At 42.0% G+C, this 20,129-nt stretch overlaps 1 protein-coding gene across 4 annotated transcripts in view; it reads left to right on the top strand.

Moving 5' to 3' along the window:
* The window catches only part of cep104 (centrosomal protein 104), a 204,252-nt gene that overhangs the window by 49,104 nt on the left and 135,019 nt on the right, over positions 1 to 20,129 (top strand). For all 4 annotated transcript variants that reach the window (XM_060851889.1, XM_060851886.1, XM_060851888.1 and 1 more), the window contains 2 exons: positions 143 to 364; positions 10,488 to 10,655. In XM_060851889.1, coding sequence (XP_060707872.1) covers positions 143 to 364; positions 10,488 to 10,655 — 390 coding nt within the window. The remainder of the gene's footprint in view (positions 1 to 142; positions 365 to 10,487; positions 10,656 to 20,129) is intronic.

The raw sequence follows: 20,129 nt of genomic DNA, 5'->3' as shown, positions 1-20,129 counted from the left end.
GTGGCCAAATAATTAACCTGTCCCATACATGTCCAATAAGGAAGGAGAACTGTATCCATGACCATGTTCTATAACTAAGCGGGAAACCTGTCTGAAGCTGATTGCCACAATTCTAACTTTTTTCTTTGTGGTCCTCCCTCAGGTCGATACCAGCTCACTTCCCTATGATGAGAGGCCACTCCCAGCTCAACGCAAACCTGCAGAATTATATGGCATACCACAGTTGGAGGTTAATGAGTCAACTGCAGTAAACCCAGACTCTTCACCTACACCAAGAAGTGGAATCACAGGAGAGCCAGAGCCACTGACTGAAAAAGCTTTCAGAGAGGCTAGTTTTGCCATTGACTTGTTTAGCGAGGCTCTGGTAAGCATGGACAATTGAGCAATTCCTACTTGTTCAGCTTAGTTTTGCATATAATATTGGCTATTATCTGCAATTGATTTTAGACTTTGAGACTCATTCTGTGAGGAAATTCCTTTCCTGAGAGGAAACATTACCTCTCAGGAGTCTCAAGTGAGCATCAATTTTCAATTAGTCTTCATTGCTAGTAATATGCAGTAAAAAATGTTTTTTTCTATCCATAATCTGAGCAGTTGTACATTGTGTTAGACAAGAATAGATGGCATCAATATCACATTTCTAAAGTTTAGAGGAAAGTGATATGGTGGGTGTTCATGTGGCCAGAATAAGAGCAGCAGAGAGTTTGGGGGAGGACTTATATGCCATTGTGATACTTCAGGGTTGATTGACAGAGGGATGAATGATGATCAGTTTAATTTGGAGGTTTTAGGGTTCTCACCTATGTAACCAAAAACAATGCAATGTGATTGTTTTAAAAGTATAAATTAAATGAGTCATCTCTTCATTAAAATATATTATAGTACATTTGAAGCAGAAATTGGTGAAACAAAGTCCTGAATCTCAATAGAGAATTATTAACCCAAAAATAATCTTGGATAAATATCTAGATGTAAATGAGACTAATCACATGTGCATCAAGACTATTTAAATAAAAAAGTTTAATCATGCTAATTAAATGTCATAAACATGTAGCTGAAATGTGATCTGGATAGTTAAGGAAAGCTTGAGATAAATTGGATTGGAATCAAATTGGAAGAAAAAAAATTGATTTTTTTCAAGTGAAGAGAGGACTATGATGAGGTGGTGTACTGTTTCGAAACAAATATTCAGAAATATATGCTTTCTTCAATTGAACGCGAAAGATTAATAAGTGAGCAATATACTGATGTCATAGTGCTACTCGCACAATCAGAAGAGGCCCTAAAAATATTGTTTCATATAAAATCTAGAAATTTACAAGATAATTGCTCACGAAGACCAAAAAAAGCCACAAAACTGGAATAGTTAGAAGCAATGCTAAGGTTGATCCTCTGGTTTGATAGCAGTTGTAGAATGGGGATATGCCAGTCCATTAGGTTGCAAATTGTGCAAGAGTATAATTTGTTTAAATACACTTTGGCTGCTGTTGATAGCCCACAGTGTCTCATGTCTTCAGTTGCTAAAAGAAATATCTCAAACTAGTTTGAGTTAAATAGTGTCAAGTTAGAACAAGTATATATACTTGTCAATTTAAAATAAATGATAGCAGAAAATGACAGAAGGCATACAGAGTTAGAAGAGGGATAGAAGTGACCAAAAATAATTTTGTGAAAATGAAGACCACGTTATCAACAATGTAATTCAAACTTGCAACAGGAAAAAATACTCATAAAATGCTCTTCTACTGTCTTTGTGGGGAGACAATGATGTAATGGTATTATCAGTAGATTATTAATCCAAGAATTTGGTCATGTTGTGGGTATGAGAGTTCGAATCTTGCCATGGCAGAATTTGAGTTCAATAAATATCTGAAATTGAGTCTTATGATGACCATGAAACCACTGTTGATTGTCGGAAATCTACTATCTTCACCTTGGTCTGGCTGACATGTGACTCAAGACCCACAACAATGTGGCTGACTTTGAAACTGCCCTCTGAAATAACCTTGTTAGCCACTCAGTTGTAACAATCACAACAAATTCTCAAAAAAAAAGAGACTGGTTACACCACCTGGCATTGACCTTGGCATTGGAACCTCAGACAGCACCTTCCAATCTCTTCCATCTAGAAGGCCAAGAGCTACAGAAAAACCAATCTGCAAGTTTCTCTTCAAGCCATGCACCATCCTGACTTGGAAATATATAACGATTCCTTCACTGCAGCTGGGTCAAAATTCTGGAATTCCTTTCTTTTATGGCAGTGTGGGGCTACCTGCAGCACGTGAATTGCAGCGGTTCAAGAAGGCAACTTACAGCACCACCTTGAAGACAGTTAGGGATAGGCGAAAAATAGTTATCCAGGAATGGACGCTCGCGATCCACACATGAATTGAAAAATATTCTTGTCTTCCCAGAAACCTTGACAATATACGAAGATCTCTGGAAGAAAATAGAGGACTTTGAAATGTGAGTGCTAAGATCAATGTTCCCTCTTAGCTTTGCAGCCATGAAGCGCTTGGAGGGTCTGTGCATCCTGGTTGAGTTGTGAACTCGTTGACTTTCAGTTCTGGAGGTTAGAAGTATGCTTGGATCTCAGATCCAGGAAGCGACAGTAAAGGTTAGAGGGCATGTCATCTAACGTGTGCTAACAATTCCATATACAGATCATAACGCAACTGAAAAGGTAATTGAATATGTGAGAGTGCAAGGAACTCTTAAAAGTGACATCCCAGAAAACAAAATGTCAGTATTTTGTGGTTGGATCAGAGCTGAATAACGAGAGAGCTCTCTTCTAAAGGACAAAATAGAGGGCAGCAGAAAGAGAGGTCTGTCAGGGTGTGGTTGGATGATGGGTGCCAGAGGGTTGGAAGCAAGATACAGTGGATATGTGAGGATGACACTAGAGATAAATGAGATGTGTTGTGACAGCTAACCTCCTGACAAAAGTAGCAAAGGGGATATAAGACCACAGTGGAGTTCTGAAAGAAGTTATGTTTGTAGAGTGTGGAATGCTGGGAGATCAGCCAGAAGATTATTAGAACAATTTAATATTTAAAAAATAACAAAAAGCATGAATGAATGTTTCAGTAACAAGCTGGCTAAGGCAGAGGATAGACAACGTTATGAACTTGGAAGCAGGAGGTCTTTGCAATATTAAATCTGTGAGGTTGGAGGCTTCAGTTGTGATAAAATAAGGCACCAGTAGTGCTCAGTTTGATTTTCCCTGCTGGGATGACTGTAAAGCAGCATAATTGGTTCTGTTGAAGTAATTGTACGTTTTTAGTGTGTATTTCCAATTCTTAGTAAATTTGCAATTGGTTTCTCTTTTTATGTCTTATCAATAAACCATTATATTTTCACAATTCAGGTTGTAACTTTACATGTGTTCTTTTGATTCACTCCCTGAGGGAGTCTATTGGTTAATTTGTTGAGGTTCTGTACCAAAGAAAAGAGTTAGGACATTTCACTTTTGCTGTTGCCAGAGTCTACAGTGCTTCCCAGGCAAGAGCAAATATTGGAATAAAAGCCAAAAATTCCAGATGCTGGAAATTCACAACAAATGTATAGTGCTTGAGAAACTAATGAGGCTGTCAGCATCTGTGGAGAGAAAAACAGAGTTACGATTTTAAGTCTAGTATGACTCAACTTCATAACTTGTATTGAAAATGTAGTATTTTCATTGACATTTTGAAAATTGACACCGTTTCTAGTTTCTCTGACCTCTGTCTAGATCTTGGCCCTGATTTATGACTTTTTAAATACTTTGCCCCTTGGTGCTTGTGTGAATCTTGTTTAAAAACATGCTCCATGTTGCTGACATTTCCTGGCTTTCGGTATTCACAGCTTACTGAGTGGAATACCACCAGATTTGTCTTTGGAAGCAATGCTTTTTATGATAGGCGTCAGTGACTTGGATTCAGGAACATAAGATAATACGTAACTGGGCTTGAAGGATAAGCTGAGTCTGATTATAGAAATATAAATTTAGCTTAATAAAAAAAAATTAAGTGAATGAAATGGTAAAAGTTGTCAGACAGTTGTAAACTTCATAATGCCACAGGGAATGTTGAAAGTTTTAGAGTTATTGTGGTGGAGCCCACTAAGGGACAGGCAATTTGGAATTTAGTTTTGTTTAATGAGTCAGACTTGATAAAGGAGCTTGGGGTGAAGGAAGCCTTTGGAGACAGTGACCATAACACGGGGTGCACAGTGACTCGGTGGTTGCAGCCTCATAACACTAGGGACTCTAGTTCGATTCCAGCCTGTGGTGACTGTCTGCGTGGAGTTCCACATTCTCTTTGTGTCTGTGTGGGTTTCTTCTGAGTGCTCCCGTTTCCTCCCACAGTCCAAAAATGTGCAGGTTAGGTGAACTGCCCCTGCTAAAATTGCCCATAGTGTTCAGGGATGTGTAGGTTAAGTTGACTAGTCTGGGATAAATGGAGGATATAAGGGTAGGGGAATGGGTCTTGGTGGGTTACTCTTTTGAGGGTTGGTGTGAATTTGTTGAGCCGAATGGCCTGTTTCCACACTAGGGATTCTGTGACTTGTATGATATCATTATAGAATTTACTTTGCAGTTTGAGAGGGTGTAGCTGGAATCAGATATAAAAGTATTACAGTTGAATGAAGGCAAATACAGAGGCATGAGGGATGAGCTGACCAGAATTGACTGAGAGAGGAGCCTAGCATGAAAGACAGTGGAACAGCAACGGCAGAAGTTTCTGGGAGTAGTTCAAACGAACACAGCAAAAATTCATCCCTAAGAAGAAGCAGCATACTGAAGGGAGGATGAAGCAACCATGGCTGATGAAGGAAGTCAGAGACAGCATAAAAGGAGAAGAGAAAGCAAATATTACGGGACTAAGGGCAGTGGGAAGCCTACAAAGTCCAAAAGAAGACAATGAGGAAAGAATTAAGGAAAGAGAAGATTAAATATGAAGGTAACCTAGCCAATAATATAAAAGATCGCAAGAGTTTCTATAGATATATAAAAGGCAAAAGAGAGGCAAAAGTGGAAATTTAGCAGCTGGAAAATGATGCTGGAGAATTGGTAATGGGGAACAGAGAAATGGCTGAGGAACTAAACAAGTACTTTGTGTCGGTTTTCATGGTTGAAGACGTGAGTAACGTCCCAAAAATTCAAGAGTATAGAGAGCAGAGGTGAGTAAGATGACCATCACCAAGGAGAAGATACTGGAAAAACCGAAAAGACTGAAGGTGGATAATTCACCTAGACCAAATGGACTATGCCACAGAGTTTTGAAGGAGATAGCTGAAGAGATCGTGGAGGCGTTTAGTAGTGATCTTTCAGGAAAAACTAAAATCAGAGAGGGTCTCAGAGGACGGGAAATCGCTAAATAGCACCCCCCCCCCAAACCCAGTTTAAAAAGTGAATAAGGCAAAAGTCAGGAAATTACAGGCCAATTAGCCTGACCCCAATCGTTGGTAAGATTTTGGAGTTCATTGTGAAGAATGAGTTTTCTGAACATTTGGAAATGCGTGGTAAAATAAGACAAAGTCAGTATGCTTCTATCAAGGATAAGTTTTGCCTGACACGTCTGTTAGAATTCTTTGAGGAGGTACTGAGTGGGTTAGACAAAGGAGAGCCACTTGGACTTCTCGAAGGCATTTGAGGAGGTTTCTGAGTAAGATAAGGGCCCGTGGTGTCAGAGGCAAGGTACCAGCGTGGATAGAAGTTTGGATGAATGGCATAAAGCAGAGAGTGGGGATTAAAGGGTCCTTCTCAGCATCGTAGCTAGTGACCGGTGTTGTTCTGTGAGGGTCGATGTTAAGACTATAACTTTTGATTCTAAACCTTAATGATCTAGATGAAGGAACTGAGGGCATTCTGTCTAAATTTGCAGATGATACAAAGATAGGCGGAGAGACCGGTAGTTTTGGGGAGGCTGCAGAAAGATTTTGATAGGTTAGGAGAGTGGGCATAAAGTGGCAGATGGAATACAGCGACAGTCGGAAAATGTGAGCTCATGCATTTTGGTCAGAAGAATGGAGACAAGACTATATTCTAACTGGGGAGAAAATTCAGAAATCTGAAATGCAAAGGGACTTGGGACTCCTAGTTCTGGATTCTCTTAAGGTAAACTTGCAGGTTGAGTCAATAGTTAGGAATGCAAATATAATGTTGGTATTTATTTCGAGAGGACTAGAATATATAAAGCAGGGATGTACTTCTGAGATTTTATACGGTTCTGGTCAGACCATACACAGAGAATTGTGAGCGATTGTGGGCCTCATACTTTAGAAGGATGAAGTGGCCCAGGAATGAGTCTTAAGGAGTTTAATACGAGTGATCCCAGGAATGAAAGGCCTAACACATATGAGGAACATCTGAGGATCCTGGGTCAATACTTGATGGAATTTAGAAGGATGAAGAGGCATTTAATTGAAATTTACAGAATACTGAATGGCCTAGACAGAGTGGACGTTGGGAACATGTTTCTGTTAGGAGAGACTAGGACCCAAGGGTACAGCTTTACAATAAAGGAAGACCCTTTAGAACGGAGACAAGGAAAAGCATTTTCACCCAGAGAATGACAAATTTTTGAAATTCATTGATGCACAAGGCAGTGGAGGGCTGGTGGTTGAGTCTCTTTAAGACAGAGGTTCTGGATTGTCAAGGAGATGAAAGATTACACGGAGAAAGCAGCAGAATTTGGTTGAGAAACTTAGCAACCAAAATTGAATGGTGGAGCAGACTCGATGGACCGAATGGCCTAATTTCTGTTCCTATGTTTTATGGCCTTGTTGCCATAGAGATGTACAGGATGGAAACAGGCCCTTCAGTCCAGTTCGTCCATGATGACCAGATATCCTAAATTAACCTAGATATGGAGATGCTGGTGTTGGACTGGGGTGTACAAAGTTAAAAATCACACAACACCAGATTATAGTCCAATTGATTATAGTTCAATGGGACAGGCAGCAGCGAAAAGTGACCAAGCAGGGACTGATAGCTAAGTTTGGTACCCATAGGGATGGCCTCAATCGGGACCTTGGGTTGATGTCACACGACAGGTGACCCCATTGCACCATACACACACACACACACACTCCGACACACACGCACACACACACACAAGTTTGTGGAGTGAATTTGTACTTACACAGTTACATTGTACTTTGCTCAAAACCACATGTGTAGGAGTGTGTGGGTGGGGGGTTGTGAGTGTCTGTGAGAGAGTATATATGTATGTGTGTGAGTGTAAAGAGGGTGCATGTGAAAGTTTGGGAGTGTGTGTGTTGTAGGTTTGTGTGTGCATGTCTGTATATAGGAGTGCCTGTGTGTGTGTGTGTGTAGGAGTTTCTCTGTGTGTATATAGTGCAATGGTGGTCACCTGTAGTGTGACATGAACCCAGGGTCCCAGTTGAGGCCCTCCCTATGGGTACCGAACTTAGTTATCAGCCTCTGTTCGGCCACTTTTCGCTGCTATCCGTCTTGAAGTCGGCCTTGGAGGATGGTCACGCGAAGGTCCGAAGTCGAATGTCCTGGACCCTACACATATATACTCTCTCTCACACAGATGCTCACAAACCCCGACCACACACACACACACACACACACAAACCTACATACACATATACGTTTGTGGGGTGAATTTGTACTTGTAGAGTTACACTGTACTTTGCTCAAAAACTACATGAATCCATGTAAAGCTTTGTTAACTTATTTTTTAGATTAGATTCAGTCTAAACATTATGGCACAGACAGCAGCAGAGAGAGGTGCTAATACCTCTGGGCTGACACCACTTGTTAAAGTTCACTCGAGAATGTAACTTTAAAAAAAAAGTTTTGTGGTTTACATATGAAAGAAGTGAAACTGACATGGTCATTCCAACAGATGAGAGACTTATCAAACAATAAAGGTATTTTTCGATTTATAATTTCAGTTACATCACACTAAACTTTTGCTATAAATTCTGTTTCTTACAATCTTATATCTGACAACCACCTGATGAAGGAGCAGCGCTCCGAAAGCTAGTGCTGCCAATTAAACCTGTTAGAGTATAACCTGGGGTGTTGTGTGATTTTTAAATTAATCTAATGTCATTGCTCGTTTTTTGCCCATATCTCTCTAAATCCTTCCTATTCATGTGCCCATTTGGATGCCTTTTAAATGTTGTAATTGTACCAGTCTCCACCACTTCCTCTGACAGCTTATTCCATACATGCACCACCCTCTGCATGAAAAAGTTGCCCCTTAGGTCCCTTTTAAATGTTTTCCCTCTCACCTTAAACCTATGCTCTCTAGTTTTGGACTCCCCTACCCTAGAAAGAGACCATGGCTAGTCACCTTATCCATGCTCCTCATCATTTTATAAACCTCTATAAGGTCACCCCTCAGCCTCTGATGCTCCAGGAAAAATAGCCCTAGTTTATTTAGCTTTTCCGTATAGTTGAAACCCTGCAGCCCTGACAACATCCTTACAAACTTTTTCTGCACCTTTTCAATTTCACAACATCTTTCCTGTATTAAGGAAGCTAGAATTGAACACAGTCTTCCAAAAGTGGTCTAACCAATGTTCTTCATAGCTGCAACATGATATCCCAACTCCACTGTCAATGCATGTGTACAATGAAGACAAGTGTACAAAATTCCTTATTCACTATCCTGTCTACCTATGACTCTGTGTCTTCAAGGATCTGTGAACCTGCATCCCAAGGTCTCTATTTGACAACACTCTCCAGGACCCTACTGTCAAGTGTATAAGTCCTTCTCTAATTTGCCTTAGCAAAAATGCAATACCTCACATACCTCTGAATAAAACTCTTATTTGCCAGTCCTTGGCCCATCTGATCAAGGTTCCATTGTACTCTGCGATAACATTCACTGTCAACTACACCAATTTTGCTGTCATCGACAAACTTGCCAACCATTCTTCCCGTATTCAAATCTAAGTCATTTATTTAAATGGCAAATAGCAGTGGGCCCAGCACCAGTTCTTTATGGTGCGCCACTGGTCACCTCCAGTCTGAAAAACAACCTTCCTCCAGCATCCACTGACCCCTACCTTCAAACCGAAGTTCTTTTTTGAAAAAAAGCATGAGGGGCAAGTAAAGTATGATCATAGATTGATGGTTAATTTAAAAGGAAAACAAGAAGTATTTAATCTATTTGTGAATCATAAAAGGGTTGTAAAAGCAAGAGTGAGGCTAATTGAGGAGCAAAAAGAATATCTTGCTACGAAGTATGTAATTGAGCTAGTAAATGTTAATACTGTGTATTGACAGAAGAGGATGATGCCAATGTAGCACTGAAGGAGAAAGCAGTAGTCAGTATTGGGTAGGAGAAAAATAGATAATGACATCGATAAAAGTTAGCAGTCCTCAAAATGGAAAGGTCATCTGGCCTGAATATAATGCACCTTAGGTTCCTGAGGGAAGTGTGGTTAGCAATGGCCCAAGGTGATCCTCATTTGATTCTGGGTTTGTGCCAGAGGACTGAAGGATTGTTGAGGTAAACACCAAGGGGGAGAGGAGTAAACCTGGCCTCAAACAGTTATGACAATGACCGGGAAAATGGCATTAATTGGATCTGCCTACCCAAGAATCTGACATAGATTGTCATTCTGCCGATTGTAGCTATGCTATATTGTTCCACATTTCTGTGAATAATAACAAGTGAAATGAAATACTGAACTGCACACTTGCATGTAAGCAGTGAATACATTTATTGCATACTGAAATAAGTGAAGATATTATTTGAATGATACCACAAGATTTTAGTGAGCAGTCATTTTCCAACTATTTCACACGCAGATTCAACAATTGAAATACTTCTAAAATGACCTCATACTTAGTTCGTGAAGTTAGAGTCAAAAGGAAATTCAGATTAAATTGTGATGTACTAATCTCAAACACTGTTAAATTCTGATGAATGAGAAACCTTGGTGATTTGTATATGTTATTTTGCAGGATTCAAGTTAACTTGCAAGGTAAGGCAGTAAAGGATGTAGTTTTGAGCCAGTTTAAGGCAGATTTGGAGCTAATTTGTTGGAAACAAATGCATATTTATGAACAAATAGGCTATTGGATAGAGTAGCAGGTGAAAAAACCCAACTTTCAATTTGGGGTTTAGCAAAATGATGCTGCAAGCATTTGAGGAAGGAATTGCAAGATTTACAGAGGTGAATTGAAAATCCTTTTTGATTTATACCTGCCATAGCTTTTGTGTCTTCAATCTGCATGGTTAACAATTCTGCTCTGAACTTGGAGATTGACAGAGTCACTGCAGGAGGATAACCTTTAATTGTTCAAACCTCTCGTTTGAAGAAGAAGTAAGAACTGTTTGAACCATTGGCTCATAGTGGATGTCATGGCACTGCCCTTGATTGTGGAGATCATTTTGTATAAAATGTTTGCACTATCGCATGCAAAGAAAGATGCGAGCAATTCACATTGTTCATAATCTGAGTTTATTTTGTGTTTTGTTTAGTTAATTTGTGTTCATGCATTTTGTTATCCGTAGGTGGCTGGTGCCTATTCTAAAACATGGTCATACAGAGAAGATGCTTTACTGGCTGTGTATAAAAAGCTTTCCACAGTTCCTGAAGGTACACCCAAGGATGAAGTAAAGAATCTACTGAAAGCAGCAATCTTCCTCATTCGTAGAGCTATTAAGGACAAAGTGTCATCTGTAAGTACTGCAGATTATATATTTTATGTTTTTTATACTTTCTGTTTAGGCCAATAGACACTTTCTGTCACACTCTCACATGCGCTCTGTCTTTTGCTGTACTTAGATACTCAACACTCTTGCTCCAACACACATTGCCCCATTATGTTTTTCACTGAAGTTTATTTTAAGTTCAGACATAACGGGTTGCTTACCTATTGACACCTGCATCTAGTTTAATATGTCAGGAATCAATTGATGGAACATTGGTTTGAGGCAGGAATGTAACTGCTGTTGTATCTTGGTTTAAGCACGTGTTTCATTCATTTGTGTTTAAGTGAACACTCATTGGAAGTTTTACTTCAGATCACAATTTTCAGAAGCTAAGAGACCTATATGGTAGGTGTTTTTCGTTGAAATATGCCGGCAGATTAATCAAAACACTAGTGAGAAACTATTCGAGTAAAAATTTGCTTTTTGAGTCACTTGAATAAACAAAATACTTGCTGTGATTCATGTGGTGAGTTGAAAAGGGATACTGAACAACAAAGGAGGCATCACCAAACGGGAGATTGAAGAACTGGATTTTAACCAAGTCTTTACAAACTGATGTTGTTGACTTGTTTGCAGATGTTTCATCACAATACTAGGTTGCAACGTCAGTGCACCTTCAGTGACATGGAGACATAGAATCATGCAGCATGAAAACAGACCCTTCAGACCAATCAGTCCATGTGGAACATAATCCCAAACTATACCAGTTCCACCTGCTTGCTCCAGTCCATATCCCTCCAAACATTTCCTATTCATGCACATATCCAAATGTCTTTTAAACGTTGTAATTGTACCCACATCCACCACTTTCTCAGGAGGTTCCTTCCACCCCGTGTAAAAAAAAAATTGCCCCTCATGTCTTTTTTAAATCTCTGTCCTCTCATCTTAAAAATGTGCACGCTAGTTTGAAATTCCCCATTCTAGGGAGAAGACAACTATCATTAACTCTGTCTATGCCCCTCGTGATTTTATAACCCAGTGAAGCGTTGGTGTTTTGTCCTGCTTGCAATTTTTGTGTCCCTGTTTGTTGAGGTGGGTGGCATCACTTCTGGTTTTGCTTTAGTTTGTTTGACAAGATACTAGTTTTTTGGATATACTACACTGACCAAAGTTAGAGATTGTAGTGATGTTGAAGGCTAAGATCCTTTAAATGAATAACACTTAAAGCCACCAAGGCATGTGTCAACTGAGTCTTTGGAATTGATTCTATTTATTTGTTTTCCATGGTCCTCAACACTCTCTCTTATAAATAGGGGTGCATTGGAGAGTGATGCAATCAGGTGCTAGAAGGATTTCTTTATACAGTCAGCTGGTAAAGGTGGTGATGTTTGATACAAGGTAGGTATAGATCTCCTTTTGTGCAGTGCAGTGATGCACGTTTGTACTCTGTGGACAAAGAGGGGCTCTGAGGTTGGAACCCCCTCACCCTCCCACAAATTTTGTTGCACGCCAACCACCTCAACAGACTGAGGCATAAGAGTAGAAATAGGGCCTATCAAGCCCGGTCCGCCGTTGGCAATAATCTGATGAGCCCCACGTCCGATTTCTTTACATGTGATTCCTTTACTGGTTAAAAATTTTAATATCTCAGCCTTCAATATATGTAAAAACCAATATTTGTTCTAATTTTCTGAGTGCCTATGTGGAACTCTTTGTTGTATAAACAGTGCATGTATCCATTGAGCAGAAGTCTTTTCACTGTGTTTATTAAGTATGAAGAGTGTTATTTGCTGTTTGGCAGTTGCAGCATGGTGGAGAAATTGATTGCACAGCTTATAAGTGGAGAGATCTGTTTCGTGGTGGCACAATATACACCTGACATAAAATGCATCCAGAAGCTGGCACGCACAATTTATTCATTCCTTTGGCAATTATTTGCTGCCCAATGATGGTGTTCTGCATCCAAGCTGATATCTAGATCTAGACAAAGTGAAATATATAACTTAATATCAAGTTATCATAGTGAACAACTTCTGGTATTTGACATAATTGAGTTCATTTGGTCAAATCTGCACTCGCAGTCAGCACTTGATGCCTGAAAGGTTGCGCAAATGCCCAGAATAATAGACTTTTCTTGAAACAGGTCATCTTAGAGGCCATAGCCCAGAAGTCACTACCTGAATGAAACCCGATTTGACTTTTTCCACGATACATTTGAAATCGGCATTTTGTTAACATATATATTTCCAGTTGTAAACATGCCATTGCAGATACTTGTGGAATATTTCTGTTAAAAAATGAGGTCTGCAGATGCTGGAGATCACAGCTGAAAATGTGTTGCTGGTTAAAGCACAGCAGGTTAGGCAGCATCCAAGGAATAGGAAATTCGACGTTTCGGACATAAGCCCTTCATCAGGAATGAGGAGAGTGTGCCAAGCAGGCTAAGATAAAAGGTAGGGAGGAGGGACTTGGGGGAGGGGCGATGGAGATGTGATAGGTGGAAGGAGGTCAAGGTGAGGGTGATAGGCCGGAGTGGGGTGGGGGCGGAGAGGGCAGGAAGAAGATTGCAGGTTAGGAGGGCGGTGCTGAGTTGAGGGAACCGACTGAGACAAGGTGGGGGGAGGGGAAATGAGGAAACTGGAGAAATCCGAGTTCATCCCTTGTGGTTGGAGGGTTCCCAGGCGGAAGATGAGGCGCTCCTCCTCCAGCCGTCGTGTTGTTATGTTCTGGCGATGGAGGAGTCCAAGGACCTGCATGTCCTCGGTGGAGTGGGAGGGAGAGTTAAAGTGTTTGAGCCACGGGGTGGTTGGGTTGGTTGGTCCGGGCATCCCTGAGGTGTTCTCTGAAGCGTACCGCAAGTAAGCGGCCCGTCTCTCCAATATAGAGGAGGCCACATCGGGTGCAGCGGATGCAATAGATGATGTGTGTGGAGGTACAGGTGAACTTGTGGCAGATATGGAAGGATCCCTTGGGGCCTTGGAGGGAAGTGAGGGAGGAGGTGTGGGCGCAAGTTTTACATTTCCTGCGGTTGCAGGGGAAGGTGCCGGGAGTGGAGGTTGGGTTGGTGGGGGGTGTGGACCTGACGAGGGAGTCACGAAGGGAGTGGTCTTTGCGGAACGCTGATAGGGGAGGGGAGGGAAATATATCCCTGGTGGTGGGGTCCGTTTGGAGGTGGCGGAAATGACGGCGGATGATACGCTGTATACGGAGGTTGGTGGGGTGGTAGGTGAGAACCAGTGGGGTTCTGTCTTGATGGCGGTCGGAGGAGCGGGAAGTGGAGGAGATGCGGTGGAGGGCATCGTCGATCACGTCTGGGGGGAATCTGCGGTACTTGAAGAAGGAGGCCATCTGGGCTGTGCGATGTTGGAACTGGTCCTCCTGGGAGCAGATGCGGCGGAGACGAAGGAATTGGGAATATGGGATGGAGTTTTTACAGGGGGCAGGGTGGGAGGAGGTGTAGTCCAGGTAGCTGTGGGAGTCAGTCGGTTTATAGTAGATGTCTGTGTTGAGTCGGTCGCCCGAGATAGAAATGGAAAGGTCTAGGAAGGGGAGGGAGGAGTCTGAGACAGTCCAGGTGAATTTGAGGTCGGGATGGAAGGTGTTAGTAAAGTTGATGAACTGTTCAACCTCCTCGTGGGAGCACGAGGCAGCGCCAATACAGTCATCGATGTAGCGGAGGGAAAGGTGGGGTGTGGTGCCAGTGTAGTTGCGGAAGATGGACTGTTCCACATATCCTATGAAGAGACAGGCATAGCTGGGGCCCATGCGGGTGCCCATGGCAACTCCTTTAGTTTGGAGGAAGTGGGAGGATTGAAAAGAGAAGTTATTCAGGGTGAGGACCAGTTCAGTCAGTCGAAGGAGGGTGTCAGTGGAAGGGTACTGGTTGGTGTGGCGGGAAAGGAAGAAGCGGAGGGCTTTGAGTCCTTCTTGATGGGGGATGGAGGTGTACAGGGACTGGATGTCCATCGTGAAAATAAGGCGTTGGGGACCGGGGAAGCGAAAATCCTGGAGGAGGTGAAGGGCGTGGGTGGTGTCCCGAACGTAGGTGGGGAGTTCTTGGACTAAAGGGGACAGAACCGTGTCGCGGTATGCGGAGATGAGTTCGGTGGGGCAGGAGCAGGCTGAAACAATGGGTCGGGTTTGTGGATTTTGGGCAGGAGGTAGAAACGGGCGGTGCGGGGTTGTGGGACTGTGAGGTTGGAGGCGTTGGATGGGAGATCCCCTGAGGTGATGAGGTTATGGATGGTCTGGGAGATGATGGTTTGGTGGTGGGAGGTGGGGTCGTGGTCGAGGGGGCGATAAGAGGAGGCGTCCGCGAGCTGGCGTTTGGCCTCAGCGGTATAAAGGTCGGTGCGCCAAACTACTACCGCGCCTCCCTTGTCTGCCGGTTTGATGGTGAGGTTGGGATTGGAGCGGAGGGAGTGGAGGGCTGCACGTTCTGAGGGTGAGAGGTTGGAGTGGGTGAGAGGGGTGGACAGGTTGAGTCGGTTGTTGGAGTGGGTGAGAGGTGTTAGCCATACAACACTGTCTTTGCCAAATTAATAAATAAACAGTTGTCTTTGGTGATTACAGACTGATCAAATACATAGTGGTTGAGTAATTTCTCCTCTGGTAATCTGCTTTTCAGGTCGCCAAATAGCAGCTAATTAACTTGAAGGATTGCAGCAGTGTAAACATTGCTGTTTACAGCAGTCGGAATTACCTTGGGTTCATTATTCCAATAAGTACTTTCACTTAGATAGAATCTTCAGTTTTTTAATCTTGACCTTTGAAAAATGAGAAGCTTTAATCATTCTCAAGCAGCGTATCTAAGAATTTGCACAGTGATGCCAGTTCCCCTTGAATATCATTGGAAGTATTCATGCAGCGCAACTTTGTGACTTTGTCAGCATTTTAAGGCAATATTCTTCAATTGGATTGTTGCACTTATTTGCTTTGTTCACTAGTTGATTGAGGCATTGTAGTTTTGCATTATTCGCTTAGTACAAAATGTCTCGACAGTCAACTTCACTTCATTCAGAGATCAAAACTGCAGTTGCATCACACTCTGTGACTTTGGCAGGTTCTTAACTATCTACTGTTCACAGTGGACCTGCTGAACATTGTAGACACTTCTGTCAAGCGTTTCAATATCTTGTATAATTGAGGCCTGCTACCCAGCTCTCCTCTTTGAGCAACACAGTGCTACTCTGACCATGTTTGATTTCATATTGCAAAGCTTCTGTTCCGTTATTCATTCCAAGCATAACAAAAGCTCCATCACCATTTTTTGAAACAAAGACAAATTCTGGTCAAAAGTTGATGGACGAAATCAACATACTTAGTACTGAAGTGTCCAAACTTTCATTAACAAGTGTATGAAAATGTGATTTATACAATTCATCCAGGAGCTATTTCTGTATGACAAAGCTCATGCACTTTACCAGTTCTAACGCGTACTTCGTGTGCGCCAGTTCTCAGTAGTGCAGGAAAGAGGGGTTCCTTTTCATGGAGCTCTGGCATCAGTATTAGAGCAGGACGGATCTGTACTGTTGGGGCGGCCTACACCTGAACTGGGCTGGGACCAATGGTCTAGCAAAAAGGGTAAATAGAGTGGTCAACGGGACTTTAAATTATAAAATAGTGGGGAAGGGAAGGGTAAAACTTCAAGAAGTATAATGGCCAATGGCAGACAAAGCAGCAGGTTAACACTTGTGGGATGGATTCAAGAGGGACCGGTAAACATAGGACTTAAGGTGTTCTATCCGAATGCACGCAATATACAAAATAAGGTGAATGAGCTTGCGGTGCAGATGACAATTGACAGGAATGATATAGTGGGCATCATCAAGACATGGCAGCAAGGGGATCAGGAGTGGGAGTTAAATATCCAAAGACATAAATCCTATCAAAAAGACTGACAGGTGGGCAGAGGGGTGGGGTAGCCTTATTAGTAAAAAATTAAATCAATAGCAAGAAACTATGTGGGGTCAGATAATGTAGAGTTTTGTGTGGGTAGAGGTGAGGAACTGTGAAGGTGAAAAAAGACATAATTGGAGTTACGCCTCCAAACAGTAGTCAAGATGTGGGTCACAAGATACACAAGGAGATAGCAAAGGTTTGTAAGAAAGGCAAGGTTACAGTGATCATGGGGAATTTCAATATGTAGGTGGAGTGGAAAATCAGGTTGGTAGTAGATTGCAAGAAAAGGAATTTGTGGAATGTCTGAGATGGCTTTTTGGAGCAGCATGAGAGAACAGGCAATTCTGGATTTAGTGATGTGCAATGAGGCAGACTTGATAAGGGAGCTTAAAGTGAAGGAACCCTTCGGAGGCAAATAACCGTAACATGATAGAGTTGAATGTGGAGTTTGTGAGGGAGGAGTTGGAATCAGATGTAACGGTATTACAGTTGAATAAAGGCAAATACAGAGGCATGAAGGAGGAGCTGGCCAGAATTGACCGAAAGGAGCCTATCATGAAAGATGGTGAAACAGCCATGGCAGGAGTTTCTGGAAGTAATTCAGGTGAACATAGCAAACATTCAACCCTTGGCAAAAGAAGCATATTGAAGGGAGGATGAGGCAACCATGGCTGATGAGGGTAGTCAGGGACAGCATAAAAGCAAAAGAGAAAGCATGTATTGCAGCAAAGGGCAGTGGGAAGCCAGAGAATTTGGATGTCGACAAAGACCAAAAAAGGACAACAAGAAAATAAATAAGGAGGCAGGAGATGAAATATGAAGGTAAGCTAGCCAATAAATAAAAGAAGATTGCAAGAGTTTCTTTAGATATATAAATGGCAAAAGAGAGGCAAAAGTGGACATTTAGCAGCTGGAAAATGATGCTGGAGAGGAAGTAATGGGGAACAAAAGTGGCTGAGGAACCAAGCAAGTACTTTGTGTCAGTCTTCACAGTGGAAGATATGAGTAACAATTCAAAAATTCAAGGGATTCTGGGGCCAGTAGACAGTAAGATGACCATCAGCAAGGAGAAGGTACTGGAAAAACTGAAAGGTCTGAAGTTGGATAAATCACCTAGTCCAAATGGACGACACGCAGAGTTTTGAAGGAGATAGCTGAAGACACAGTGGAGGCATTAGTCTTGATCTTGCAGGAAATACTGGAATCAGGAAGGATCCCAGAGGACTGGAAAATTGCTAACATGACCCTATTTAAAAGCAAGTAAGGCAAAAGACAGGAAATTACAGGCTGATTTGCCTGACCCCGGTCGTTGGTAAGATTTTGCATTCTGGATTAGTGGTGCTGGAGGAGCACAGCAGTTCAGGCAGGATCCAAGGAGCAGTAAAATCGACATCATCAGGAATTTGCCCGAAACGTTGATTTTACTGCTTCTCGGATGCTGCCTGAACTGCTGTGCTCTTCCAGTACCATGAATCCAGAATCTGATTTCCAGCATCTGCAGTCATTGTTTTTACCCAGTAAGATTTTGGAGTTCATTGTGAAGGATGAGATTTCTGAACACTTGGAAGTGCATGGTAAAATAGGGCAGAGTCAAAAGTGTGTTGGGAAAGCACAGCAGGTCAGGCAACATCCAAAGAGCAGGAGAATTGATATTTGGGCATAAGCCCTTCATCAGGAATGCCAGAAACGTCGATTCTCCAGCTCCTCAAATGCTACCTGACCTGCTGTGCTTGCCCAGCAACACACTCTTGACTCTGATCTCCAGCATCTGCAGTCCTCACTTTCTCCTAAAATAGGGCAAAGTCAGGATACTTTTATCAGGGGAGGTAATGCCTGACAAATCTGTTAGATTTCTTTGAGGAGGTACCAAACAGGTTAGACCAAAGAGAGTCAATGGGTGTTAGCTACTTGGACTTCCAGAAGGCCTTTGACGAGGTGCCGCACAGGAGGCTGCTGAATAAGATCAGGGACCATGGTGTCAGAGGTAAGGTACCAGCATGGAGAGAAGCTTGGCTAAGTGGCAGAAAGCAGAGAGAGGGGATTAAAGGGTCCTTCTCAGCGACATAGCTAATGACCAGAGGTGTTCTGTAAGGGTCAGTGTTGAGGCCACAATGTTTCGTTCTATACATTGATCTAGATGAAGGAACTAAGGGCATTCTGTCAAAGTTTGCAGATGATAGAAAGGTGGGTGGAGGTTCAGGTAGTTTTGAGGAGGCAGGGAGACCGCAGAAGGATTTAGATAGTTTAGGAGAGTGGACATAAAAGTGGCAGATGGAATATACCGGCAGTGGAGAAAATGTGAGGTCATGCACTTTAGTCAGAAGAATAGAGGCATAGACCAAATTCTAACTGGGGAGAAAATTCAGAAATCTGAAATGCAGAGGGTCATGGGAGTACTTGTTCATGATCGTCTTATGAATTTGCAGGTTGAATTGTTAGTTAGGAATGCAAATACAATGTTGGCATTATTTCAAGAGGACTAGGATACAGAAGCAGGGGTGTACTTCTGAGATCTTATAAGGCTTTGGTCAGACCACATTTCGAGTACAGTTTTAGGCACCATACCTCATGAAGGGTATGCTGGCCCTGGAATGGTTCCAGAGGAAGTTCATGAGAATGGTCCCAGGAATGAAAGGCTTAACATAGCAACATTTGAGGACTCTGGGTCTATATTTGATAGAATTTGGAAAGATGAGTGGGAATCTAATTGAAACTTCCAGAATACTGAACAGCCTGGACAGAGTGGGCGTTAGCAAGATGTTTCCATTAGCAGGTGATGCTCAGACTCAAGGGTACAGCTTTAGAATAGAGGGAAGACCTTTTAGAATGTGGATGAGAAGAAACTTCTTCAGCCAGAATGTTGAATTGATGGAATTCATTGTCACAAAAAGATGCAGCGGCCAGGTCATCAAGTATCCTTAAGATAGATTTCAAGAGGTTCTTGATTGTCAAGAGGATAAAAGATTATGGGGAGAAAGCAGGAGAATGGGGTTGAAAAACCTTTTTGAATGGCAGAGCAGATCCGATGGGCGAAATGGCCTAATTTCTACCCTTCTTTCTTTATGGTCAGTAATTGCTGTGCAAGTTCATAAATTGCTTGTATGGATCGCAAGAATATAATCTTTGTTTTAAGCGTGGCATAATGGATGTGCATTTTCACCATATCAGAATTGGTCTTTTTGTCCTGGCGTTTTCGTAAGCATTTGTAAAATTCCAAATTTATTTTGGTTTTTGTACATGCAGTTTTTACCTCTTATGCTGCTTTAGATAGTCCAATTTCCAATTTAATGCTGAACTTGCGTCCAGTGTTTGCTTTTGAGCAAATAACACATTGTCTATTTCACAGTAAAAGAAGATCTCAGCAATTTGTTCCTTCTGTTTTAATCTCGGGAAGGCATCCCTATTTGAAATGTGCATGGGATTCCTTTCCTCAGGAGCTTGAAGACTCATTTGTGTTTTTGATTGGACTCATTTTAATACTTAAGACTCTTCATATCAAGACAACAAACTATCTAATTAAAAAAATGCAATTTATTACTTGCATTACATGGTACAACCATATGGACTGGCCATCAGCTTCTCTGACTTTGTGCTCTGTAA

This window comes from Hemiscyllium ocellatum, chromosome 37, assembly GCF_020745735.1.
Source record: "Hemiscyllium ocellatum isolate sHemOce1 chromosome 37, sHemOce1.pat.X.cur, whole genome shotgun sequence".
In the NCBI taxonomy this organism is placed as follows: Eukaryota; Metazoa; Chordata; class Chondrichthyes; order Orectolobiformes; family Hemiscylliidae; genus Hemiscyllium; species Hemiscyllium ocellatum.
This window is presented reverse-complemented; position numbering and strand designations above follow the sequence as displayed.